At 48.8% G+C, this 25621-nt stretch overlaps 4 protein-coding genes and 1 non-coding gene across 5 annotated transcripts; 2 read left to right on the top strand and 3 right to left on the bottom strand.

The window, feature by feature from the left end:
• The first annotated feature begins 3314 nt into the window (after positions 1 to 3314).
• Positions 3315 to 5158, top strand: LOC9271197 (protein trichome birefringence-like 19). Its single transcript, XM_015759976.3, has 2 exons — positions 3315 to 4008; positions 4177 to 5158. Exons 1-2 carry the CDS (start codon positions 3562 to 3564, stop codon positions 4942 to 4944), a joined length of 1215 nt encoding a protein of 404 aa, XP_015615462.1. The 5' UTR covers positions 3315 to 3561; the 3' UTR covers positions 4945 to 5158.
• Positions 5159 to 8007: 2849 nt separating this feature from the next.
• Positions 8008 to 8841, bottom strand: LOC136351163 (uncharacterized). The gene has a single exon (XM_066312006.1). It carries the CDS (start codon positions 8524 to 8526, stop codon positions 8116 to 8118), a length of 411 nt encoding a protein of 136 aa, XP_066168103.1. The 5' UTR covers positions 8527 to 8841; the 3' UTR covers positions 8008 to 8115.
• Positions 8842 to 8988: 147 nt separating this feature from the next.
• On the bottom strand, positions 8989 to 9632 carry LOC4325376 (uncharacterized). Its single transcript, XR_010742264.1, has 2 exons — positions 9414 to 9632; positions 8989 to 9214 (listed from the first exon to the last, which is right to left on the bottom strand). It is a non-coding gene; the product is annotated as an uncharacterized protein (transcript).
• A 1055-nt stretch (positions 9633 to 10687) lies between these two features.
• On the bottom strand, positions 10688 to 14626 carry LOC4325375 (ketol-acid reductoisomerase, chloroplastic-like). The gene is made up of 10 exons (NM_001409401.1): positions 14308 to 14626; positions 14114 to 14206; positions 13457 to 13522; positions 13036 to 13176; positions 12356 to 12583; positions 12123 to 12240; positions 11916 to 12055; positions 11622 to 11789; positions 11373 to 11528; positions 10688 to 11275 (listed from the first exon to the last, which is right to left on the bottom strand). The coding sequence occupies exons 1-10, from the start codon at positions 14575 to 14577 to the stop codon at positions 10910 to 10912; spliced, it is 1746 nt and encodes a 581-aa protein (NP_001396330.1). The 5' UTR covers positions 14578 to 14626; the 3' UTR covers positions 10688 to 10909.
• A 5070-nt stretch (positions 14627 to 19696) lies between these two features.
• LOC9270605 (phospholipase A1-II 4-like) lies at positions 19697 to 23197 on the top strand. The gene is made up of 2 exons (XM_015763011.3): positions 19697 to 20467; positions 22436 to 23197. Exons 1-2 carry the CDS (start codon positions 19880 to 19882, stop codon positions 23036 to 23038), a joined length of 1191 nt encoding a protein of 396 aa, XP_015618497.1. The 5' UTR covers positions 19697 to 19879; the 3' UTR covers positions 23039 to 23197.
• The last annotated feature ends 2424 nt before the right edge of the window (positions 23198 to 25621 follow it).

Genomic DNA, 25621 nt, shown 5'->3' with positions numbered 1-25621 from the left:
TTGCAGTAGTGATGATAGGTTGCTAGCTGCACGTACAGATTGGCTACAGAGCACGATTTGTTTGGTATGCATCTCAGCAGCTGATTGCGTGGATTTTATCTCATACCAACAGTAAAAAGGAAAAGAAGAAAAAGAACTTTGCGATCGATTCTGCTGGGCCATGGCTGCTGGCACAGGGCAGTGCAAGTGGTAGCCTTCCGCCAGTTTGAACCATTTTATTGAAGTTGTTTAGCTGTGAAGACACCATGAGGACAACACAAAGTGGATTTTAATCTTTGGAGATAAATTAGTTAATTTGGCGCCTGGTTAGCTTTTGGAGCAGGTATTAGTACCGAGTACTGACTGGATCTTGTCATCATCCGATCACATGCATTCATAGTTACTTCCATCACTCCATGTGGTGAACGATGTCAGTACCAACTCGATAATTTACGCCGTTGCATGCCGGGCAGCCAGCAGTGGCCCAACCGTGATCAAAATTCAAAATGCCAAAGGCCCAGCAAAGCTTTTGCCTTTATTCATCCCCGAAATTCTACTGAACTTTTCTCTCACTTCTTTTCTCAAAACATATATATATTCTAGTTCTTTTCTTGGTGTGGTGGTAGCCTTTTTCTATGGTGTGAGCATGGCACCACCCTATCACATTAGTGCGTAATATCATGGTTTCTTCAAATTGAGACTTTGAGAGTTAACTTTTGGCACTCACAAGTCACAAACGTCCCAGGCACTAACCTCGGCTTTCAGTCTGGCCAAGTCGATCGCCTTTCGGTTTGTTAATGTGCCAATTTGATCCATCAGACCGGAACGCGCGGGGAGAATGCGTGTGCCCTGCATGGGCGTCCTTGCCCAGAACCGGCAGCAGTGCACGCCCATCTCGCGCACAAGCAAACCAACGGAAGCGGATCTCCCTTGCCGAATCCGCCGTGCGGCCCCCGCCTTCCCCCATGCATGTGCGACACTGCCCATCGGTGTAACCCCATCTCTACCACTTTGTCGCGTTATCATCGCCATCGCCCATCGTCGGAGAGGATCGATGGAAAAAGACAACATGATGCCGGATCTGAGGCCTACGGCACGCATCGTCCCCCCCATCATGCCCCGCACGCGAGCCGTGCTGCCATGTGCGCGCGTCGCCGGCGAGGGTTGGTGGCGCAACGTTTGCCCGCCGGCCCCACACCGCTCCCCGGGGGAAACGTTTTTGCCCACCTCTTTTGCCCGTTTCACCCGGCCGATGCACTGGCCGTGGCCGGAGAGCGGATACTGAGAGTCGTCGAAGTCGCAGGCATGTGGTCCCGTTTGCACCGGCCCAACCAAAAGGCCAGCTGTTTCGGCTAACAACGCCACGTCGCCGTGTCTCCCTGTACAGTAGTAGCCGGAGCCCGGCCATGATGAGGAGTAAGTGCTAGCTGCACGAAAAAAAGGTGTTTCTTTTTCTGACGGTGCCGCCGCTCCAGTACTACTCGTACACGAGTAGCAGCAGTTGGTCTCGTCACAGGCTCAAACGACGCATTGGGACGGTTTGTTTTCGGGTTCAGTTCAGTACCTGCCTGATCTGGGATTCCCGTGCTGAAATGAGCCACGACTCCTTCCGGTTTTGATGATGTTGAGCTAAGCAACGAGAGAGAACATCAAACAGGCCATCCGTGTGATGGCTACTTCGAGCTATTCGGACGACCGGCCAAGTGCCGTTTCCCTGCTACACATGGTGATTTCTAAAGTTAGTCCGTAGCCCGACCAGAAGCATCTCCCCACATCAGTCTCCTAAAACAGCAGTTTACTCTTACTCCCAGTTAATCCGCACCTGGATTATATAAAAAAAAGATTAATCCACTGCTGGCGAGCACCCCGGTAAAACAGACAAACCGATTCTCATTGAATTGAGTGTATCGGTCGACTATCGAGAAGTAATCCAGTTGTTTTTGTTTTGTTTATCTCGGATGTTCCATTCCGGTTGGTCGATTCCTCTGCAGTACAACTAAACCAGTACTAGTAGAGAATAAAACAAAACAAAGATTATTTGTAATAACTCGAGATCGGCTGCAGGCCGGTCGGGTTGTGCAAGCACGACGGCGACCCAATCGCCGGTCGTAGACACAGCGCGGGTTTACAGCTAGATAGCTCGGCAAATGGCACGCGGTGAGAGTATTGATCCAACATAGGTCATGCGAGGACATGGCTGGCCAGCCACCATAGGCAAGGGAATGGGAGCCCCATAAGCAGTGCAAACCAAATCCAAACCGCTAACTAGATATTGCTATTTCCTCCGTGCTGGGGAGAAGGTGTTGGAAACCCTCCATTAGTGTGCCACGTGTTACGAAACACTCGTTAATGTAAAATTAATTAAGTAGTAGCGTAAAAAACTTAAAAAATAAATTAATATAAGTTTTTAAAGCAACTTTCCTATATAAAACTTTTGCAAAAGATATATTGTTTAGCAGTTTTGAAAACATGTACGCGGAAAACGAGATAGATAAGTTCGGAAAGCAAGGGGGGACACAACCGCTCCTTCCATCCCATAATATAGGCTGGACTAGACATATCCTAATACTACGAATTTGGAATTTGGACAGCACGAATCTGAACGGGAGAAGGCTATCTAGATTCGTCGTAATAAATATGTTATGGGACGAAAGAGTATCTATTATAGTCAAGTTGTACAAAATCACAAGGATTCAAACATGTAACACATAATTTTGGGTATTATGGTTTAAAAGTTTCACAAAACCACACCGTTAATCATTTTAACATATTTATATATCAAAATTTAATTTAAAAGCGGGTGTAACATTTATATGATGGTTAAAATTTTCATAAATTTGAGATGTGATTGTATAATTCAAAAGTATGGTAGATCAGAGTCAAAATTATTAAAAGTGTAGTTTTTTGAAACATTAAAACCATAATATCTTGGGTTAATGCTACATACCAAAATTGGTATGGTTTATATCACTTGAACCATAATAGGTATAATTTATGAAATTTACTAAAAATATAATAGTTTTTTTAACTATGTATTTGGATAAGTATGTCCAGATACGATATAATAACTTTTAGCTATGTATCTGGACTATATCTGGATAAGTATGTCCATATATATCCGGATAAATGTGTATAGATGTATTGCCAAAAGTTACTATATTTATTTAGATATATAGCTGGAAATTACTATATTTTTAGACGGACATTTTAGGCTACATAATAAATAGTGATAGGGACAGACATGCCCCCACTTGCCAGTATTGAAATGAGCTGCGCACCTACCCTCTCGTGACCACCGGCTTCAAGAGGAGGACGAGATAGCAAGCCAAAGGAGTAGAAGATACAGCATGCGAGCAAGCAAGAGCGGTTTTAGCCATCAAAGCCGAAAGCCATCCGGGCATTCGCTCTCCCCTCGCTGCTAGCTAGCTTTGCTTGCTAATCTAGAGCTAAGCACCAAATGGTCCTGATTGTTCTTCTCGCTTCTGAATTGTTGTGACCTGTAACTACAAAGGCATAGTTAGGTAGATATAGAAAGAGGGGGGGAGAGGGGCCGGAGGCCGGAGCGGCGGGGGCGGCGGCGAGATGAAGCTCCACTTCGTGCTCAGGTTCCTGTTCGGCCCCGTGCCGGTGTACTTCTCGGCGCTGGCCATCCTCATCCTGCTGACGAACGCGCAGTACTTCGGGCTGGTGGGCGTCACCGTTCCCCGCGCGACGAAGCTGGCGTCGTCGGCGCCGGTGGTGAGCGTGATGAAGTACTGCGACATCTTCCGCGGCGAGTGGGTGCCGGACTCCGACGCGCCCTACTACAACCACAAGACGTGTTACATGATCCAGGAGCACCAGAACTGCCTCAAGTACGGCCGCCCCGACCTCGAATTCCTCAAGTGGCGGTGGCGCCCCTCCGGCTGCGAGCTGCCCCGCTTCGACCCCGTGCAGTTCCTACAGTTCAACCGTCACAAGTCGCTCGCCTTCGTCGGTGACTCGCTGGCTCGCAACCACATGCAATCCCTGCTCTGCCTCCTCTCCCAGGTAAGAGTGCTTGCTTTCACAGGCTTTTCAGTCTGCCAAGTTCAATTCTTTGGGGGGTGTGTGTGTGTGGTGACAACGTGAGACGTTGCCATGTTTGCACAATGGCCTGAGACGGCGAGAAGCTGACCCGATGGTTTTCCTTTCCTCTCTGGGACGGGGCAACTGTAGGTGGCGTATCCCAAAGACATGTCGGCGAACCCGACGACTCAGAACAAGGTGTACCACTACAGGGGGTACAACTTCACCGTCAGCATGTTCTGGTCGCCGTTCCTGGTGAAGGCGCGTGAGCCCGACCACGACGGGCCGGCGCACACGGGCCACTGGAGCCTGTACCTCGACGAGCCCGACCAGTCGTGGGTGTCCGAGATCTCGCGGTTCGACTACGTGCTGGTGTCCGCCGCCAACTGGTTCTCCAGGCCGTCGCTCTTCTACGAGAAGCGGCGGCTGGTCGGGTGCAGCTTCTGCAGCAGGCAGTACGGCGTGCCGGACCTGACGCTCTACTACTCGCAGCGCCGGGCGTGGCGCGTGGCGCTGAAGGCGATCAACGACCTGGAGAGCCTCCGCGGGCGGGTGATCGTGCGGATGCTGTCGCCGATGTCGCACTTCGAGAACGGGACGTGGGACCAGGGCGGCAACTGCAAGCGGACGCAGCCGCTCCGGAGCAACGAGACGGTGATGGAGGGGCGGGACCTGCACTTCTACACGGCGCAGATGGAGGAGTACCGCGCCGCGGAGAAGGTCGCGGAGGCCAAGGGCCGGCGGATGATGCTCATGGACGCCACGGCGGCGATGCTGATGCGGCCCGACGGCCACCCCAGCCGGTACGGCCACCTGCCGAACCAGAAGGTGCAGCTCTACAACGACTGCATCCACTGGTGCCTGCCAGGCCCCATCGACATCTGGAACGACATGCTCTTCCAGATGCTCCTCGTCTAACGCGATCGATCGCCAATTCGCCATCGGTAAATGCGACTTCTACTGCACAGACAGGATTGCTCTTGCTGTTGTTTCAAAGCAGTTTTGACAAGGATTTATTCGAACTTCCCCAATAGATTCTTTTTTTCTCTCTCTTTTCCCTTCATTTCCTTTCATTTTTCGTTTATGCTGACGCGAATTTTTAATGGATCGTCACCGGAAAGAGTGAACGAAAGTGTGCCTCCGAAAGACCACTGTGATACTGTCACTCCATTCATTTCCAATACTTGAAACCAACAAACAAAGGCAAAGCAACACTTTTTACACCAGGTTCCAGGTATCGGATTCCTCGCTCGCTCCCCTACAAATACAATGCAAGTCGCATAAACCCAGATCGAGTTGGGGTGGGGGTTTGTACGGGAGAAACCGAGTAAAAGCGCGCGTAACTCCACTTGGGCCGTGCGGTCGAGGCTAGTCAGCGTGAGCCGTGAGGCGCACCGCGCACCGCATCTGCGCGAATCAATCGCAGTGATGGCGCCGGGACGAAGTACCGCAGTACTACGACTGGCGTTGTGGCCGTCGTGGCATGCACAACGGAAAAGGCCAGGCGGTACGCGTTACACGTACGCTTGTCGGCCGGGGGTGGGGCCTAGCTGGAGGCGAGTGAATGCGTGGGGCGTTGGTTGGTGTGCCTGTGTATTCTGGCCTCTGGGTTGGGACGGTGAGTCGGTCTGTGACTGTGCGAGACTGACGCGGTGACGCTCACGAGCACAGCTCCGTCCGTTGCGAGTTCCCAATTCAACCCCGGCTCCGATCCAGAATCTGACATGGATCGTGGTTTGCTCTGCCGCCTCTAAATTAAAGGCACGGTGCGAGCTGGGAGACGCAGGAACGGCTCACTTTATTTCGGCGAAATGGCGCGGGCAGCCGGGCACGGTGGGCCTTCACCGGAGGACCACTAGAAAAGATCAAAGGAGGAGGAGTCTACAATCGTAGGGTGGGGTGGTGCACGTAGCAGGTGGGAATTCGAATCGAGGCCCACTGCTCCGTGATAAGCGAGACACGCCATCGGAATGCCTTTTACTTTCGGATATGGTCGGAAACTCGGAATGCTTCAGTTAACGGGGCACCCAGCTAATCAGTTTTTACTGGGTTGGCCATGCGTGCAGGCAAACGGCCGGACCAGTGGGCCCGAATTGTACGATCTTAACGCCCATCTAGGGGCATGACCACTGTCACCAGTTACTCCTCTGGAGCGTCGACTACCCGCATTCGAGTTCGTTCCCGATCAGCCGCCCTTGCAGGTCGGGGACATGAGGACTGGAGGAGAGTCGTGATGGCCGTAGGCTTACTGCTCACGTAGTCACGTACGTGAGTACGTCCGCTATGGTTGGCCGACGCTTTTTTTTTTTGGGTGCGCACCGACGCTTTCGACCACGACCCAGTCACTCTTCGCTTTCGACTCTCCGCTGCGTCGGCGCACGTCGAAACACTTTGACGACGTGGACGGACGCACACAAGCAATACGAGCCACGCCATCACTGCTTACACCAGCAGCATCACAAAAAGCGGTGCCCGGTGGAGTACCGCGGTTTTCTTAATTAGGCTAATGTCGACATCGACACATCGTCGCCAGCATGTTAGTGAGACTGTCATGATTCATGGTAAGTTGGTAACGAGACTTGGCTAGTGTACAGTGACTGTCAGTCTGTCACGTGCGCCGTCCAACCGGCCTGGTGTGCTTGTATTGGGCCGCCAACTATTTCGGAAGGAAGAAGTTTACTTTGCATACCTCATTTAATGGTCGAGTTTTTTTTTTAAGAATATTTAAGGGTCGAGTTTGAATACCCCTCATCACTAAAACTGGGTACAACGCATCTCATCTTCCAAAACCAATGCAAACAAGTTTCCAAGTTAGTATTGAGACCGATTTTAGCTAACATGACGCTTACATAGCTAATTTTACTTAGTCCGCGTCTCATGTAGTGTTGACGTGGCACTGGAAGAAAAAAAAGAACAAGTTAAAAAAAAATATAGGGCTCATATACCTATCAAATAATAAGATAAAAAATAGTGGACCCCATATGTCGGCGTGTCCTAGTTCCTCCACCTAACCCTCCTCTTGGCTAGCGAGCTTCTCCCACCTCCGACCAGAAGTCGGCCTCCTTCCGCTTCTCCCGTCTCCCTCCCCACATGCAGCCAGCATTCTTCCTCCCTAGGTCCGTCTCGACAACGAGGTGATAGACGGGCAAAGCAATCGCATGTGACCGTCGGCGACCCGCAGTGGAGCAAGCGGACTCAGGGGAGCATGCGGAGGCGCATCAAGATGTGCAGGTGGCTGCGGTGGTGCGAGCAACAACCTTCTTCTCCTCACCCTTGACTTTGATGCCGCTGACCACGTTTGCCTCAACCTAGCCAGTTGTGCCGTCCTTGGCCTCTACCTCCCCGTGCCCCACTGCCTGATATCGGAATGGAGAGAAAGTGCGTCGTGCGCCCCGTGCACTGGTGGAGAAAGAGGAGTAGAGAAGGTTTTTTTTTTCTTTTATATTTTTCATGTTATTGACATGTGGGGTGCATGTGGGTCATACGTTGGCTCAGTCGGGTTGACCGCCGTCAACTCACCACGTTAACTGAAACTGGACACAATACTACCCTGGGATCTTATGTGCTATGAAATTGAAGATTAAGGGGCAGATTATATATGGTAGTACTATGGTACAAGGACATGCTTTAAACTCGACGTTAGAATAAGGGGCCTAACACCGTGTTTAGATCCTAATTTTTTCTCAAACTTTTAACTTTTTTCATCACATCAAACTTTCCTACTCACATAAACTTTCAACTTTTCCATCACATCATTCCAATTTCAATCAAACTTCCAATTTTAGCGTGAACTAACACAGCCTAAATTAAAAATTCCACTTCGAAACGTTGCGGGCTGTTTAATTTCACAACTCGTTATTGGTTTAGGCCCATTATGAAGCCAGAAACAGAAGTGGCGGAAGCTTGGTGCGTTGGTGCAAAATATGGACTATATGTGTTTAATCTGTGATATACTGATATATCAGTTGCCAATAAGCTCAATCATGCGTAAGCACCAAACTTTTTTATGAACCAGGCAACCGGCAATGAGCGCGCATAGCTAGCATATATAGCAGTGGATGACTGGATGTAACGCTGCCTGCCCGGTGCCTACTGACCCGCGGCAAAGGCCTCGACGGGGAAGGTCTTGGTGACGCCGGCGAGGCTCTTGAAGTGGATCTTGCCGGTGGGCGGGTTGTCGACGGTGATCTCGTTCACCGGCGGCCACAGCATCAGCTCCTTGGCCTTGACGCCCTTGAGCTTCTTGATGCACTTGGCCTTCACATACCCGGTGATCTCCACGTCGTAGCTCACCTGCTTGCTCACCATCTTGAACTGGTGCTCCACCTTCTTCCGCTGCGCGATCCACATGTAGCCGGTGGCGCGCACGAACCCGACCTCGATCACCTCCGCAAGCGGCAGCAGCCCGAGCGGCAGACCGAACTCCTCTAGCAGCGCCGTGGCCATCTTCATGCCCTCGTCGGGCCCCTTCTTCACCACGGCTCCCTCCCGCTCAGCCATGGATTACTGCTAAGTGGCCTAAGTCCCTTGCCGCTTTTGTGTGTGCTTTGTGATCGATTTGCATCTATTTGGATTATATATAGGAGGGGGTCAGGGGAGAAAGGTTGGAGAAGAATGAGAGGCCAAATGAGTTCCTGCCTCGAATTCATCGTTGGGTTTCGGTTGTTTGGCATGCTGATGTGAGCCTTTGGCATCGAATTCATCGTTGGCACCGTTGGGTTTTACAATGTCTACTTTAGTACTGACTCTGTAATTATGGACAAGCTTCATCCGTTAAAATTCGACTAATGTGATTAAGGGTATGTTCTTTTGTTCAATTCCAAACTACAATTTCCTCTTTTCTCGTTAGGGTGTTGTTCAAACTCATTTCCCATTAGCACGTTTTTTGGAACAATTAAATGATATTTTTTAAAAAGTTTTTATATAAAAGTTTCTTAAATATCAAATAAATTCATTTTTAAGTTTATAATAATTAATACTCAATAAATTATAACCTAATTACTCACCACATTTTCCTTGCCATAGAAAAGCTCAACTCATGCCTTAGTTCGAACGAGGCCTAGATTAAGGCATGATTACGTGGTACATGGCCTTGATAATAATTTGACTAGAAAATAGTTCCGTGCTTTGAGTAAAATACCTATAAATAAATGTTGATGGATTGATGCCCCGATCATAGAATCCGTACCTATATATTGTATTTTGAGGACGTAGAGATAAATTGATATAAGAATACAAACAAAGTTGTAAAGAGAGCAAGTAAGAATGAGATTTTTATGTAGATTCAGACTTTCAAGATGGGTAATAGCTCTACTCCTGTTAGATGGAGGTATGTCTTGCTATTATATATTAATCTCTCACGAGTATAAAGTATTGGGGGGAAATACCTAATATAGTCTGACACGCGCGACCTCCCTGCTGCAGCCGCCAAGCCGCGCCCGTGCCGAGTTGCCTCCACGCCGCCGCCCCGCCGTAGACCCGTAGTCGCCGCCGCCTGCCGCCGCACACGTCGGCCGCCCTCCGCCAGTTCGCCGGTGCCGCCACTCCAACCCCTCATGGCGACACGTCCTCTCCCTCACTGAGTCACTATCTAGGGTTTGGGGAATGGGGATGTGCCAGCTATCGTCAGGGAGGGGAAAATGGGAATTGGGCTGAGAGTGTGGGCGGTGAGGAAAGAGGGGGGTGAGTGGGAAATTTGGGCCCAATATAGTTGAGGCCCAATGGTGAAACAAGGCCCAAAATAAATAGTTGAGGCTTCTTCTTTAATTTTTTTAATACATATACGAAGTATAGAGTACATATACATTTTTTTCTCAAAAATCTTGGGTATACTTCTGAATACTTAAATCACTAGTGGGTCCGCCCCCTAAGTCGGCAGCAGCCCTGGTACTAATTGCCGAGTTTGTCCACTCTAGAAGTCACACGCGAAAATACGAAAAGATTGATTTTGTTTGAAAGTTTCTTATGTGGCTAACTTTTTTTAGGAAATGAAATTAGCTATCTCTTGGAGAGGATATTTTTATCCCTTAAATCCCATTAGATGTTTCAATAAAAAAAATAGAGGGTTAAATTTTAACAGTCTATTGGTGATGCTCTTAGTCAATCAAACACGCAAGGAAAACCTGTAAATAGGCTCTAGGGTGGCGTAATAAACGGGTGTTTTTAGAGAATTTAGAAAAATAGACCACCTCCCTCTCTCAAGTCTAAGAGTCAAGAGGTATTGCCTGGTTATATGAAGAAACTGAAGTGCTAAACGGTATTGCCTGGTTATATGAAGGAGAAAAGATATGAGAGAAAGAGTCATACTTCATATAAGGGGCAAACTTTACAGGAAGGTTGTGTTTAGATCTAGGGGTAAAAAATTTTGGCGCGTCACATCGAATATACGGACACATATAACAAATTACAAAATCCGTTATTAAACTGCAAAACGAATTTATTAAGCATAATTAATCCATCATTAGCAAATGTTTACTGTAACACCATATTGTCAAATCATGTAGCAATTAAGCTTAAAAGATTTGTCTTGCAATTTACACGCATGTATCCAAACATTCGATGTAACATGGGGTCCAAAGCTAAGAAAAATGTACTAGTGCTAAAGATATTGGGGGTCTGTGCGTTTTACCTCTTAATTCGTGGTACGATAATATGGATTGAATTAGAGGGAGCAGCCACCTCTGCTGCTCTAAGGGAACGGCATTTATTAAACCACTATTTTTATTCATGCCAAACACCAGCACTAGTCCAGTGACAACCAAACGACAATCCTACACTCCAAAAGTTTACATTTAGGTTCTCAAATAGTGATACATAGCTTTGAGAGTTGAAACCGTCAGATACTGACATAGTTTATGAGGTGCCCCTGGAGTTGGCAAAAACTTCACGAAGATTGTCGCAGCTCTGGACGCACAAAGTCTGCATCAGCAGGCACTGAAATGTCAACGGTGGGCCTCAACTGAGCACAGACTTCAATGGCACTATGGACGGGATCGGAGAAGAAATTGCTGATGAGGTCTTGATTAACTGGAGCATTCTTGTCAACAGTCACAAAAGCTTGTTGGGTCAAGATGTAGTCGAAGCGTGGCGCCCATTTCCTTGATCCCAACCGGGCTGTTGTGGAGCAGTTATCAACCATGAAGGCCACCCCACGAGCGTGCATGAATGGGTTCAGGGAATCCACAGACTCGATCAAACTCTCGTTGATGATCTCCGAGTAAGAGTGGCCCTTCTTTCTAAGGACTTCAATCTAAAATCAGTGCAAAACAGAACATATGAATAAACATTTTATAAACCAATGTATATAAATGGGTTCTAATTTGAAAAAAAGAATACAATCATCCAACCTGTGCCATCATAAGTGCAACATACACTCCAGCAGTGAAAGGATGTAATGGGCCAAGATCACCTGCTGGCCGTGTTGACCGCACCCTTTCACCCACCTTCCACATACGTGTTTGATCAATGTTGCCCATCGGGAAAGCAGGAAGTCCTTCCTTTTCCTATAAGAATACAGGCGTCAAATATTTTATTTTGTTTCAAAACCCAAGGAAATAAGATTATGATATGTTTTATGGATATGGAAGAGAGCGTACATAAAATCTCCTTCCAGCCAAAACAACACTTCTAATTTCACTTCCAGAAGAAACATCTTCATAGCATTCATATAGTATATCCATGCATGGATAATATGCTGCACTGTAAGCCTCGATAAATTGCTTCTTTCCTTCTTCTGTCAATGAATTGTACACTTCAAGCATCCCCTGATACAATTGGTAGTTATACATCAAGTAAAAAGGCACAAAAGAGATTTAAAAACAGAATCGTGGACCTTGTTGTGAAATAAGTAAAAAGCCTTAAATGCATAACGGAAAAATATATGCATGTACCTTTTTCGAAATAGTTTTAGAGATGATTCCAGTGATGCACTCAACAGTGTTCTTGTATGCTGAGTCCTCATCCAACCCATGCTCTGTGTATCTCCTGAAAAGAGCCTCCACAATACCATGTACAGCCCCAAGCAAAATACCTGGAAATAAATTATTAGCCACAAGCTTAGGCAGAAATTTGTTAGTGTACACCGGAAAGTAAATCACCTCGCTCGCCAAAAATATCGCTTCGGTACTCCTGCTCTAGAGTAGTAGCAAATGTGAAAGGAGAACCTAGAGCAACTGACCATCCAAGAGCGACATCTGTTGCTCTTCCATCAACATCCTGTATAATGGAACATACAAAAGTGATTAGCAACTATATACTTGATGGAAGGACCAAAGGAAAAGAGCATTTATTCTCAAATGAAATCAAACAAGGTGAGTAGCAACATAAATACCTGGTGTACAGCAAAGCTGGAGTTGATACCAGCACCGTTTACTTCTTTTCCCTGAACATAAAGCCTTCTAACTGATGGGCCCATTCCCTTGGGACACACAGCAACAACACTGATGTTTTTAGGGAAATCAAGGCCAACAGATTGCAAATGTCCAAGGAGAAATCCATGTGACAATCCAAGAATACTGTTGGGTTTCATGTGTGAGAAAATTTCCTCATAGTTATCCGCCTGTACAAAGTATTATACAATGCATGTCAATATCCGTAGCAAAATTGTGCAGGCCACATAGAAATGAGACATCAGTTAAAGTTCACTGTATAACAAATCCACAGCATAACAGACAATCAGACACACAAGCTTAACAAAACTGTTTTTAAGACATTCAAAATTATGATCTATAAACAACTAGATGGCATTCTGTAAATAAAAAAAAACTCGAGCTGACATAATAAATATCATAATATATGGATTTATGTTACTTTTTAATTCTACAAAACATGTATTGTGCCGTGTGAAATATATCTGAGCAACATGTGGTCCAACTAAGATTCAGTATGTGGAAGTCAACATGAAATATCAATATATATTAGTATGGCAAATTATGATCAATATAGTTTCAGAATTGTACAGTGTCACTCTAAAATCTCTTAGAAATTAAACCAGGTAGGACAGAAATAAACCTGAGCAGCATCTGATATCAACAACAACAAAAGATCGCTACTTGAGATAGTCTCCCATATATCTCCAAGTGTCCCACTCTCTTCAGTAAATCCAGCTGCGCGTGCTTCTTCAAAAGATTTAGAACCTTTCCGGAGACCAATCTGAAACAAAAGATATTCAAGTCAGATGCACCAGTAAGTAGCTGTAGTGCAGTACAACTGCTGAAGTGCTGAAAAAGATGACCATGCACACATTCTAAAATGAAAAGAGGAAAAGGCAGATAGCCATCTTACAGAAAATTGGTGCGTTTGAGTTACAGGACACAACAAAATACTTGATAGCTTAGGCATGCAAAGTTAACAGCACTTAATGAATCTATACATGAAAAACGGCCTCGTCTAAGACATGTCGGGCCACCAGAGGATTAAAGAAAAAACTAACCTTAACAACGATGTCTGATTTTGCCTCAGCAAGTGAGTCCCTCAGGTTCTGAGCTTGTGCAGGACCCTGCAAATAAAAAGCATAGCCTCTGTTATAGCACAAATTTAGCTTTGTTAATATATGTAATTTTCTGTCCAGAACATGTCATGATATATGGGGAAAAAGTACTGATGGTAAATTATTAGCACTTAAACGAGCTAAATGCTAATCAAGCAACTGCTTTTATTCAGTAAGAGCTCTACGCATGCTGTTAACTAATTTCAATCTTGAACACTTCACTGATAAGGCACCAAAGAACATTCATAATTACAGACTGACTTCTACTTAGCATAACTAAAGGCAAGCTCTATCCCATATATAGTCACACTAAACTTGAAATACCATCCTGACAGAAATGGTAAAAAAGAACTAAGTGACCAGAGAATGCTCAGTCAATAATAACGTTGATTGCCCTCTATTATCTGATAAAAAAAACTGTGCTGTCACAAATAAAGTGATATCCCCAAGTCAGTGCTGCATATCCATTTGCTTGTCAATGGTACTTAAAGCACTCAAATTCGAGCCACAAATATAAGGACGATGGGTATATTCACCAGATCAACAAAGGTGGCAAAAAGCAACCATTTGAGGGAAAAAGAAAGTTCGCATCTTCTTAACCTGAGAACCCCATCCGATTACGCCGATCTGCTTGATCCCCTTGAACGCCTCCGGCAGCAGCGGGAACAGATTCCTCCCGCCCCTCACAATATACTGCAGCAAGACCACCCACAAACATCACAAAACAGCAACCCTTCACAGATTAACCACCAAGAGGGTCACGGAAGGAGGAGACAGGGGGGCACAAATCGGACCTCGTCATGGCCAGCTAGAGACACCTTCTCCTTCTTGAAGACGGATGTCTCGAAGTCCAGCGACGGCATGGTGGCCCCGATCACCTGCGGCGACGAGACCTTGGCGGCCACGGCGCCGCGGCGGCGGCGGCCGCCGGCGGAGGCGGCGAGGGGGCATGGGGGCTGGGCGGCGGGGAAGGAGACCGAGCCGGCGGCCGCGGATTTGGAGGCGGGGTTTAGGGTTTTGGGGTGGGCGAGCGCGGTGGAGGAAGTGGAGGTGGCCGCCGCCATTTTGGGATGCGAGGAGGGGCTTAGGGTGTGACTGCGGGAGTGGAAAGAGGGATTCACTAGGGATACGTCTGAGGGTTTATATTTGTGCTGCAATGTACGGTACAATATGATATTGCTATGGCTACTAACATAAAAAAAAACTAGGTTGTGTCTAGGTGAAATGAAAAGAGTGCATTTTTCCTACCTTCGGTTTGCTAAGCGTGTTTCTCGAAAAAAATAATTTAAAAAAAGTTTGCTAAGTGTATACTCATATAGCAAACTTATAGTGTTAAAGTTGTAACAATGAAAAAAAAAGGGGGGGCTAATGGTGATGTTTGGCTGAAGAGTTGAACGATTTGGTTTTATTATATTCAATAATACAAATGAATAAATTAATTGCAAAGTTGAAAATGGATTGAACATAGTTTTTTTTTCCCGTTTAGGAGCTCAAAGAACAGGTCGCTAGTAGCGGTGGAACACATGAGTTTTGTAATTCTTGCAAAGATTTTCTTTTGTGTGTGTGTGAGGTGTTTACATCGCTCTATCTTTAGTCTTTCGATTCCTCACATCATTCCCTAGTCCAATATAAGTAGGAACTAAAAGAGTTGCATTACTATTTTTTAGCCAAATCAATTTTTTAACAGATTTGCAGTGAGTAATACTAGAGCTCTAATAGACCATGTGAAAGAGATGAGTAGATTAGTTATTTAATAATGTAATATATATACAACTAACTATTGTATATAAGCATACTATTAGATTGGTTATAAATGATAGTTTATTTTTTAAGGCTAGTAGTTAGCTATATTATTAAACTTGCTTTGTGCACCTTTTAAGAATCATTAACCAGTACGGAATCATAAAGGCAAAACAACAGTAGGTGCTGCACTGCTGCTAGCATTGAAATGGCTTTGGGGACCCGTAGCACGGTAGCAGTGAAGCTTTTATTTAAGCCAAGGAGTAGTAGAACTTGCATTTTTCCTTCACAATATGTTACTCGGTATAGTGGTTCTAGAGGCTTTGACAGCCCCACTGCGGCTTTTCGCTACAGGTTTGAGCCAAAAAAAAAAAAAATCTGCTCAGGCCCCACGAGCCCACGAACGAGAGTTGGGTGCTTGGTGTTGCGCTGTGCGGCGCGGCGTGAACCCCCTCTTTTGAGGCTTTGAGCCGGTTTTGCAGGCCCGGTATTTCTTTGTTGTCTGGTGTCAACTGTCAAGTCTTTTTTTTTTAACAGAACTCACTAAACACCAGTCATCTTTTTCTAAAAGACAATGGAAAACTATAAGCCAAAGTCTGTCTATGAGCACATAGAAATTCCTAGCTCGAAGTACCTTTATCTCCACCAACACCAAGCATCAAACAAAGCATCGTTGAGGTGCTGGGGCCTGTGTGTGACAATATATATATCCAAACTCTTAAACATCCAAAGATGATGCATGTGATGAACGCAACATAAGGGTGAACCTCTAGCCAACGGTTTAGGAGTAGGTGACATCCAACTACCCAAGTCTAATCCATGATTGTGGTGTGGCCATTAGTGGCGGACACAATCTTTGGGCCACTTGGGCCATAGCTTTGGGCCTGGAACTAAAAGCCCATTTAGGTATGTAAAATTTCACCTTGTAGCAAGAAAGATGCGGCACAAAATTGGAATAAGTCCATTTGGCCTCCCTAATCTCTAGCGCTTGCGTGAATAACATCCCTCACCCAGAAAACCGGGTATAATGCCTCCTCCTTCTCTGAAATCCAGAGCAAATCACCTCCCTCGATGGTTTTGCTGGCGGTTCTGTCCGACGTGGCGTGTTGACCCGGTTGACAAGCTGACTCAGCGTGGCGGGACCCACATGTCAGTGTGTAGCTCTCTATCCCCCTTATCTCTCTTCTCCGGCCTTTCTCTCTCTCCCTCATCTCTTGCGCGTGGGAACGGCGGTGGGGAGCGGCGCAGGCGGTCGGAAACCGTGGCGGTGGCGCTGGGGACGGCGGTCGGAAGCGACAGCGGAGGCGGCGGCTGTGGCGGTTGGGACGGCAGTCGGGAGCAGTGGCGGTGGCAACGGCGGTCGGGAGCAGAGAAGGAGGCGGCGGCGGTGGCGGTGGGGATGGCGGTCGGGAGCGAAGAAGGAGGCGGCGGCGGTGGTGGTTGGGATAGCGGTCGAGAACGGAGAAGGCGGCGGTGACGGTTGGGATGGCGGTTGAGAGTGGAGACCTCCCGGCGCCTGGCGAGCTCCTCCCCCACTGCCGCCGCCCATGGGGAGAGGATCTCGCCGGCCTGCTGCCACCGCCACGTTTTCCCCTCCGATTCGCCGCCACCGTCGCCGTCCGATGCCTCCCTCGCCACCACCGCCGCCCACGGGGAGAGGATGTCACTGGGAGGTCGCGCGCTGGGAAGGGAGCTCGCCGGTCGGCCGCGCACAGGTAGAGGAGCTCGTCGACCGACTGCGCGCGGGGGAGGAGCTCACCGGTCGGCCGCGTGTTGGGGAGAAAGCTCGCAAGGTGGCCGAGCGCTGTGGAGGGAGCTCGCCGGGGCGGCCAGCTGCTGTTGCTGCTTCCACACCGCCGCCACTACCGTCTCCACTCCATGACCACCGCAGGCGCCGTCTGCTGTTTCAGCTGTCCCCACCGCCACTGCCGTCCCAACCACCGCTCCCGACCACCGCCGCCTCCTCCTTCTCCGCTCCCGACCGTCGTCGCCACCGCCACTGCCACCGCTGCCGCCACCGCCGCCGCTTCCGACCGCCGTCCCCGCCGCCACCGCCACGGCTTCCGACCGCCTGCGCCGCTCCCCACCGCCGTTCCCACGCGCAAGAGATGAGGGAGAGAGAGAAAGGCCGGGGAGAGAGAGCTACACACTGACATGTGGGTCCCACCACGCTGAGTCAGCTTGTCAACCGGGTCAACACGCCACGTCGGACGAAACCGCCAGCAAAACCACCGAGGGAGGTGATTTGCTCTGGTTTTCAGAGAAGGAGGAGGCATTATACCCGGTTTTCCGGTTGAGGGATGTTATTCACGCAAGCGCAAGAGATGAGGGAGGCAAAATGGACTTATTCCGCACAAAATTAGAGTGGGATAGAAAACCTTTGGTCCTTCCGTATATCTACTTCCGGAAGTGCTAATCGGCGATCGATCGTCTAGGGACAGAGGTAGTGATCAAATATTTTCTATATATAATATTTCTATACATCTAAACTTTATACACCTAAAGTTTATAGACCCAAAGTTTATAAGTCAAAAGTTTACATACCTGATTCAAATTTGAATTTAAATTCAAATATTAGTTTATAGACCCAAAGTTTATAGGTCAAAAGTTTACATACCCGTTTCAAATTTGAATTTGAATTCAAATATTAGTTTATAGACCCAAAGTTTATAAGTAAAAAGTTTACATACCCATCTCAAATTTGAATTTTAATTCAAATTTGTATGGTGTAGTAGTAAGAGAAGAAGGGGAGGTAAAGTAGTAAGGGGGAGGGGCGGGTGATCGCTTGGGAGGGGAGGGAGCGATCACCCGCCCATTAGGATTACCCATCTACTTATGTCTATATTCTCTCTGTCCCAAAAAAAACAACCTAAAAAGTGATATGATCCATCCTAGTACAACGAATTTGGATAGCCCTTTGTACATATTCGTTATATTATGAGGGGTCACATCACATCTCATCTAAGTTGGTTTTTCTTTGGATGAAGGGAGTATATCATTCATCGGGACATTCTCGGTAAATTCCTCTGGATGAGATGGGGAAATTATTTGTTGCCCTACCTCTTCTATTCATTAAATCGATCCTCTCTCTATCTTTTTAATATTTTTTTAGAACTCTCCATGTCCTAATACGATCGAGATGACAAGCACAAGCGAGGAATCTTAGGTCCCGTTCATTTCTCTAGTAAGAGTTGGATGAAAATAAAGATTTCTGTGGCACGCTTTTCAAACCACTAAGCGGTGTGTTTCGTGCGAAAACTTTCTATATGAAAGTTGCTCTAAAATATCATATTAATCTATTTTTTCAATTTTGTAATAATTAAAACTCAATCAATCATACGTTAATATCACCTTATTTTGCGTGAAAAACTTAATCCTCATCTTCATCTTAATATGAGAAGCATGACAACTAAAATAGGATAAACTAAGCATGGGATCGTCAAAGATGAAAGAGGGTTGTCATGTTTCTATTTTGCTCTTCAATAATAGAGTAACGATTGTAGACACATGGGGTAACTGTTTTTCTTTTGTTTCCATGGCTATAAACTTATAATTTGTTTTCTACTATATCAATATACGATACTCGGCATGCAGGTTGTTTTTTCTTTAAAAAAATGATGAAAGAGCTGACATGTGCACCAACAAACGAGGGGTATTTCCTTCAAAATAAAAACAAACAAGGGGATTTTTGGTATTTTTCACAAGCAAGTACTTCATCTTTTTAAAAATATTTTTTAAAATATAGTAACCTAAAATCGGATGGAACATATCCTACTACAAATCTAGGCATATGCTTATCCAAATCCATAGTACTAAAATATATTATATCATTTGATACTATATTACTATATTTTTGAGATGGGTAGTACCTTCCTATAGCTGATGCAAATGGTATGCTAGAATGAACAATCTGCAGACTTGATAGCATAGAAAAAAGAAGTGAAATCGACGGCGTGCTATAAAATGCATGGGAACAAATTCAACGATATCGAACAGATTTCATCCATCCAAATTAATCATTAATCAACAAGAGATGAGGAACTGGTCCTAACGATGCTTAATTTTCACTGAGGAAGATCGACCAAGAATAATGGATAAGCTAGAGGAAATACGACAGCCTTGATTGTTTTCTCTCTCACTCACTCCGCTGTATATATATCTTCCTTTTCCTTTCTTTCTCTTTGTGTTTTCTTACGAGGGCTCTCCCCTACAACTCTATATAAATCAACGTGTAAAAGAAAAATCAGAATTTTTCGTGAGCACTGCGGATTAAAACCAGATCAATTAATAATTTGAGATCAGGATTCGTTCAAATAATTTAAGATCAGCTAGTAGTATGTACATTGTCGTACTGTTTATTGGAGTAGTATATACATATGTCGTACTGTTCTTAGATTTTTTTTTTTAGCAACTGGGATTACATACAAACTATAGAAGTGACATGATCCGATGACCGCGCCTATGATCACAAACACAAGCCACCGTTTGTCCTTAATTGCAATTAACAATGCGGGAGTACAAACACTGCAAGAAAACCAGCAGGTCAACAGCATCCAAATTCCTAGATAACAAGACGCATTACCAAGTAGCCAACACCACGCCTCGATCGATCGGAACACACACACCATGTCAACCACTGCGCCGAGGGCCGTCGCTGAGCGGTGGAGGGAGCTCCACGGCGAGGACCACTGGAAGGGCCTCCTCGACCCTCTCGACGCCGACCTCCGGCGCAGCGTCATCGGCTACGGCGAGCTGGCGCAGGCCACCAACGACGCGTTCATCCGCGAGGCGTGGTCGCCGCACGCCGGCGCGTGCCGGTACAGCCGCGACAGGTTCTTGGAGAAGGCGCAGGCGTCGACCCAGCTGGCGGGACTGTACGAGGTGACGGCCTTCTTCTACGCCACCGCGGGCGCCGGCGGCGTGCCGGCGCCGTTCATGGTGCGGAACCGGGAGTCGAACTGGATGGGGTACGTGGCCGTGGCGACGGACGCCGGGGTGGCCGCGCTGGGCAGGCGCGACGTGGTGGTCGCGTGGCGCGGCACCGTCCGGCCCATGGAGTGGCTCAACGACCTCGACTTCACGCTCGTGTCCGCCGCCGGAGTGCTCGGCGCCGGTGGCCGTTCGCCGGCGCCGAGGGTGCACAGGGGGTGGCTGTCCATCTACACGGCGAGCGACCCGGCGTCCAAGTACAGCAAGCTCAGCGCCAGGGAGCAGGTACGTACGTACGCAGCATAATGCACGTTACTGCATTCTACGATTAACCGTGCTGTTTGTTATACTCTACTCACGTCGTTGTTGTGCCCGCACATGCGTGATGACCGTACCGAGTTACGGAGTGTCGGAGTAGTTAAGGTTTTTTCTTTTCCTGTGGCTGGTAGGTTTCGGTCATTAAATTTGTTGTTTCTCCGGACCAAAGCTAGTCAGCTAGATCTTTCTGGCCTTGCATGGCTAGCTGCATGGTTGCGACAGCTTCCGCGATCCGCGCGACGCGATCGCCTCTGCTATGGTTAACGTTTCCAGCCACACGCGAGCGACAAGCCTACATCCGGTTTTCGGCGCTCGCGTGGTGACTGGTGTGTGCTTACTAGGCAAAGGATCAGACGGGTATGTGATCCGGTCATCCAGAGAAAGACCTGTTTTAGCCGTTTTCTGATTGGTTTTCTGGTATCCGTGCGCCAACGCGTACCACGCCTGTTGGTCGATACATCCACCGTTGATCACATCATGGCCGAGCTGTCGTCAAGAGTTTCGGCCGTGCACGTCTCGGGCATGGGTTCCGGACACGTTACTCGTAATGCCCGAAAGCGGACGTGCATGTTCATGTGAAACCGAGTGAAAAGCTGGGCCAACAAGATGGGCCAACAATATAATCCACATTCTAAATGGGCCTACGTTTAGTCAGTTGAAATAAGTTCACAGAGGTCGCTCAACTTAACAGCGATATTTTTTTTTAAGATCCTTTAACCACAAAACCAGAAATGTGTACACCAAAACTTATACAAATCGTGCATTCAAGGTCATATGGCAGTATATATATGTATATACATGTAGTTTCGCTGACGTGACATCCTAATTAAAAAAAAAGTCAACCTGCAAGTGAGATGAAAAAAAATATGGGGCACCGATATCTTATTTCTTCTCTTTTTTTTCTTTTCTCTCTTCTCTTCAATCTTCTTGGCGCAGCCACCACCCACTCCGCTCCGCCGGCCGCACGTTCGCCCGCCGCGCGCTCGCGGACGCTCACTCGCCACCGTCGACGCTCCGCTCGTCGCCGCTCCGTCGGCCGCGTGCTCGCCCTCCACCGCTCTGCTCCACTCTGCCGGCCGCCCGTGCGCTTGCCCGCTTGCTCCGGCTGCTCGCCGCCTCCATGCGCCCACCCCCCCCCCCCCCCCGCCCCCCGCGACAGATGAGCTCCCCACCATGCTCGGCTGCCGTCAGGTCCCCTTGGACTCCACCACACCACTCAATCCGTCACGGCCCCGCTCCACGGCCTCCATGCCCGGTCGCCGCCTTTTTTGCCGACCTCCAGACTAGTAGGCGGCCACCCGACGCCCTGGTGCTCTCCACCAGAACCACCTCATCACCGCCGGGTCCCCTCATCCTCGGGCCGTCTTCATCGACCTCTTATGCCCCATCCCGAAGCAGGCGGAGGCGGCGCCGTCGCGGACGACGTTGACGTCGACCTCGGCATCCTCGTGCGAGACGAGCTCGCCCGCCGCCGCCCTCGCTCTACTCGGACGGCTCCGCTCTCCGCCGCTCTGCATGCCTGCTCCAGCCGCTCGCTCGCTCGCCGCCCCCGCTCCGGTCCACTCCTCGCGGAGGCCGCTGCTCCGCCTGCTTGCTCCAGCCGCTTGCCGCCGCCCGGATCCACACCATGCTCTGCGCCAACGAAAAGAGAAGAAAGAAAAGAGAAGAAAAAGGATGCATACCTACATTTTTATTCATCTCACATTCTCATTTACATGTAGTCTCATATTGTTGACTGGGATGCCACATCAACAAAACCATCTATATATACTATTATAGGACTTGATTACACGGTTTATGTAAGTTTAGAGGTATACATTAGCCTTGTGGTTAAGCGATCTTAAAAAATCTCGCTGTTAAGTTGAGGGACATCCGGTGTACTTATTCGTGGTCAGTTTGTATAGTTTTACATCTTGACGTTGCATTTGTGACCAGATTTCGGATGAGATCAAGAGGCTAATGGACAAGTACAAGGACGAGGAGACCAGCATCACCGTCGTCGGCCATAGCCTCGGAGCCGCCGTCGCGACCCTCAACGCCGCCGACATCGTCTCCAACGGCCTGAATCAGCACGGCGCCTGCCCCGTCACGGCGGTCGCCTTCGCCTGCCCGCGCGTCGGGGACTCCGGGTTCAGAAAGCTCTTCGACGAGCTCCCCGGCCTTCGCCTCCTCCGCGTCTGCAACTCGCCGGACGTCGTGCCCAAGTACCCGCCGATGGGGTACGCGGACGTCGGCGTCGAGCTCCCCGTCGACACGAGGAGGTCGCCGTACCTCAAGTCGCCGGGGAACCAGGCGGTGTGGCACAGCCTCGAGTGCTACATGCACGGCGTCGCCGGGGCGCAGGGCAAGCGCGGCGGGTTCAAGCTGGAGGTCGACCGGGACGTGGCGCTGGTGAACAAGAATGTGGACGCGCTCAAGGAGGAGTACCACGTCCCGCCGTCGTGGAGCGTGCAGAGGGACAAGGGCATGGTGAGGGGCGCCGATGGCCACTGGAAGTTGATGGATTACGAGGGAGAAGAAAGTAGCCAGGACAAATGACGCTGTGATCAATGTGAAATGTGAAGCTAACTAGCTTGTCCCTATGTTTCGTCATATGCTGTTTTTGCTTCCGATTGTGTGCAATCTGTGACATGCGCGTAAATTTTCTGTACCTGTAGCCTGTAGTGAAATAAATCAGTGAACCGTGGTAAGTTTGCATCTTTGTTTAGAAGATACTGGAAAAAATGAAAAAAAAATCTGGCTCATCCTGTTGTTGCACGCCAAAGAAAATTGGGCCATGTATTGGGCCGATTCTGAGGTAGACCCATCGCTATCTGGTTGTCCAGCTGTTCAACAAGATGATGGAAATGATTTGCCTGGCAAAGCGCAATACCAGTACAGAATGGAGCTGATGCGTGCTCCAGCTGGAAAAGAAAAACGGCTTTTGCTGATGGCGGGGAGAAACAGATATATATATGCAGATTTTTGGGTATGTGTAAATATGAGAGATTAATTATGCGCCTAACCCGGAGAAAGCAATGCGGTACGATGCTTTCAGTGATTTTCAAACTTACGTGTACACTTCTTAATTGTCGAAGCACAAGTGAGTCGTGCGCCCCTATCTGTTTGTTTTAAGTTTCCGAGTGTAGTGAATGCGACTAAACTATATATCGCCTCTACACCAACAGCTGGTGACAAATTCAGGATTAACACTGTAACAACTTATGGAGCGAATTTCAGGATTAACACTGTAAAACAAAAGGGCATGTAGCTTAGTGGTTACAGTGACCTGAGTAGCGGGGTCTTGAGTTCAAATCTTCTATGGAGCGAATTTTAGATTGGGTTGTTTACGGGGCTAAGTTCCATATTTCAATGGCCGTATATATCCGATTGGATGTAGAGGCCGGGTAAAAAATACCCTTCTCTAATAAAAAAGACAAAAAAAAACACTGTAACAACTTATTTGTCCAAGCTGCCAGGTAGTTTTTAACACTCTACTTTATTGTCGGCTTAGAGCAAGTTTAATAGTATAGCCCACTACTAGCTTCAAATTATCTATAGCCAATGTAATAGACAATTTATACAATAGTTGCTTATTATATTATTAATATATGATTCCACCTGTCATACACACATTATGTCTTGAAATCCGTACTACAGCTGGCTACAGATCTGTAGCCCGCTGCTCTTATCTCTTTTTCTTTTTCTCTTTAAAATATGTTTATAGCTGGTTTATAGCATGCTATTGTACCTGCTCTTAGTGTAGTTGTAGCGCCCGTTCCGTCGTGGCGCCTAGCGGGAAAATTATCTCTTAAAAACCCTAATTGCGAAATTTGTTTCTTCGCTTGTCGTCTAATGTCCGTGCCATCTCAAGATCTCAAATCCCCGATCTATCGTCGAGTTCAATTCCGAATCCAAATCCTTCCAAATCAATTTCCTCCGCAAAAGTCTATTTTGCCTCCCCCGGGGTCGATGGGCCGAATTTCTCTCGGCCCATCTCCCCCTCTTCCCCGGCCCCCTCCCCTCTCTCCCGGCGCTCGCTCTCTCTCTCCCTTTCTCTCTCGCCCTCTCTCCCTTCGCTCCGCTCCGCCCGCGCGCCGCGCGCGCGTGCGCGTGAGCCGCCCGCGCCGAGTCGAGCCCTCGCTGCTGCTCCCCGCGCGTCGCTCGCGCGCGCGCCCGCGTGGTCCTCGCCCGCGTCGCGTCTGCGCCGCCCGGCCCCGCTGCCCTGCCGCGCCTGTAGCCGCGCAGCCGCTCGGCCCCGCAGCCAGCGCGCGTGCCCGAGCCGCGCCCCTCCATCCGCCGCGCCTCCCGTTGCGACCCGCGCGCGCGTGCCGTGGTGGCCGACCGCCCGGTCGCCGCCGCCGTCAGCTTCTGCACGCGCCTGTCGCCCGTGTCGTCCCGCCGCTCCAAACCGCCCCGCCGTCATCGCCGTCGTCATCGTCTCGGCCCCGCCACTCCGCGCGCAAGCCGCCAAGGAACGGAGGCCGAGCCCTCCTCCCTCTGCCGCGACGCCCCCGCTCCCCTCCCCCTTTTTCCCAAATCGGCAAGGGGGCAAGCCCCTTTCTCCCCCTCCTTTTTCTCCTTTTCCTCCCGCCGGCGTCATCCTCCCTCCCCCCTGTCGCCGTTTTGGCCGCTAGCCGGAGCGCCAGCTCGCGCCTTGACCGCCAAAGTCGGTTTCCAAACCGACATTGCCGCCCCCTATAAACCCAGGGGCCCTCACTTCCCCTTTTCCCCTCCCAATCTTCTCTGTTTCTCGCCCGCGCCATTGCCGTCCCTCTCGCCGACCGCAGCCGTCGCGTGTGTGCCGGAGGAGCCGGTGCGCACTAGGACGCGGAAGGGGACTTCGGCCGCGCCCTCTCCTTCCTCTTCCCCGGCCCGAGGACGGAGAGATTACTCCCGCGCCGTCGGCTCTCGTCACAGCGCCCCGACCCGCACGGTAGTGCCTCTCTCCGTTCTTCCTCCTCGCTCCATCCCCCCCTTAGTTTTCGGTGGTAGCACGAGTAGCCTCCCCGTAGCTAGCCGGCGCCGCCCCGACCGTTGCCGTCGCTCGCCGTGTGCTCGCCGCTGTCGCCGCTCGAGCTCCGTAGCACCCGCTCGTCGCCAGCCTCGCTCGGCGTAGCTCCGCCCAATCCGACGCTAGCA

This window comes from Oryza sativa, chromosome 1 (genome assembly GCF_034140825.1).
Source record: "Oryza sativa Japonica Group chromosome 1, ASM3414082v1".
In the NCBI taxonomy this organism is placed as follows: domain Eukaryota; kingdom Viridiplantae; phylum Streptophyta; class Magnoliopsida; order Poales; family Poaceae; genus Oryza; species Oryza sativa.
Note: the sequence above shows the minus strand (reverse complement) of the source record. Positions and strands in the feature narration are given on the sequence as shown.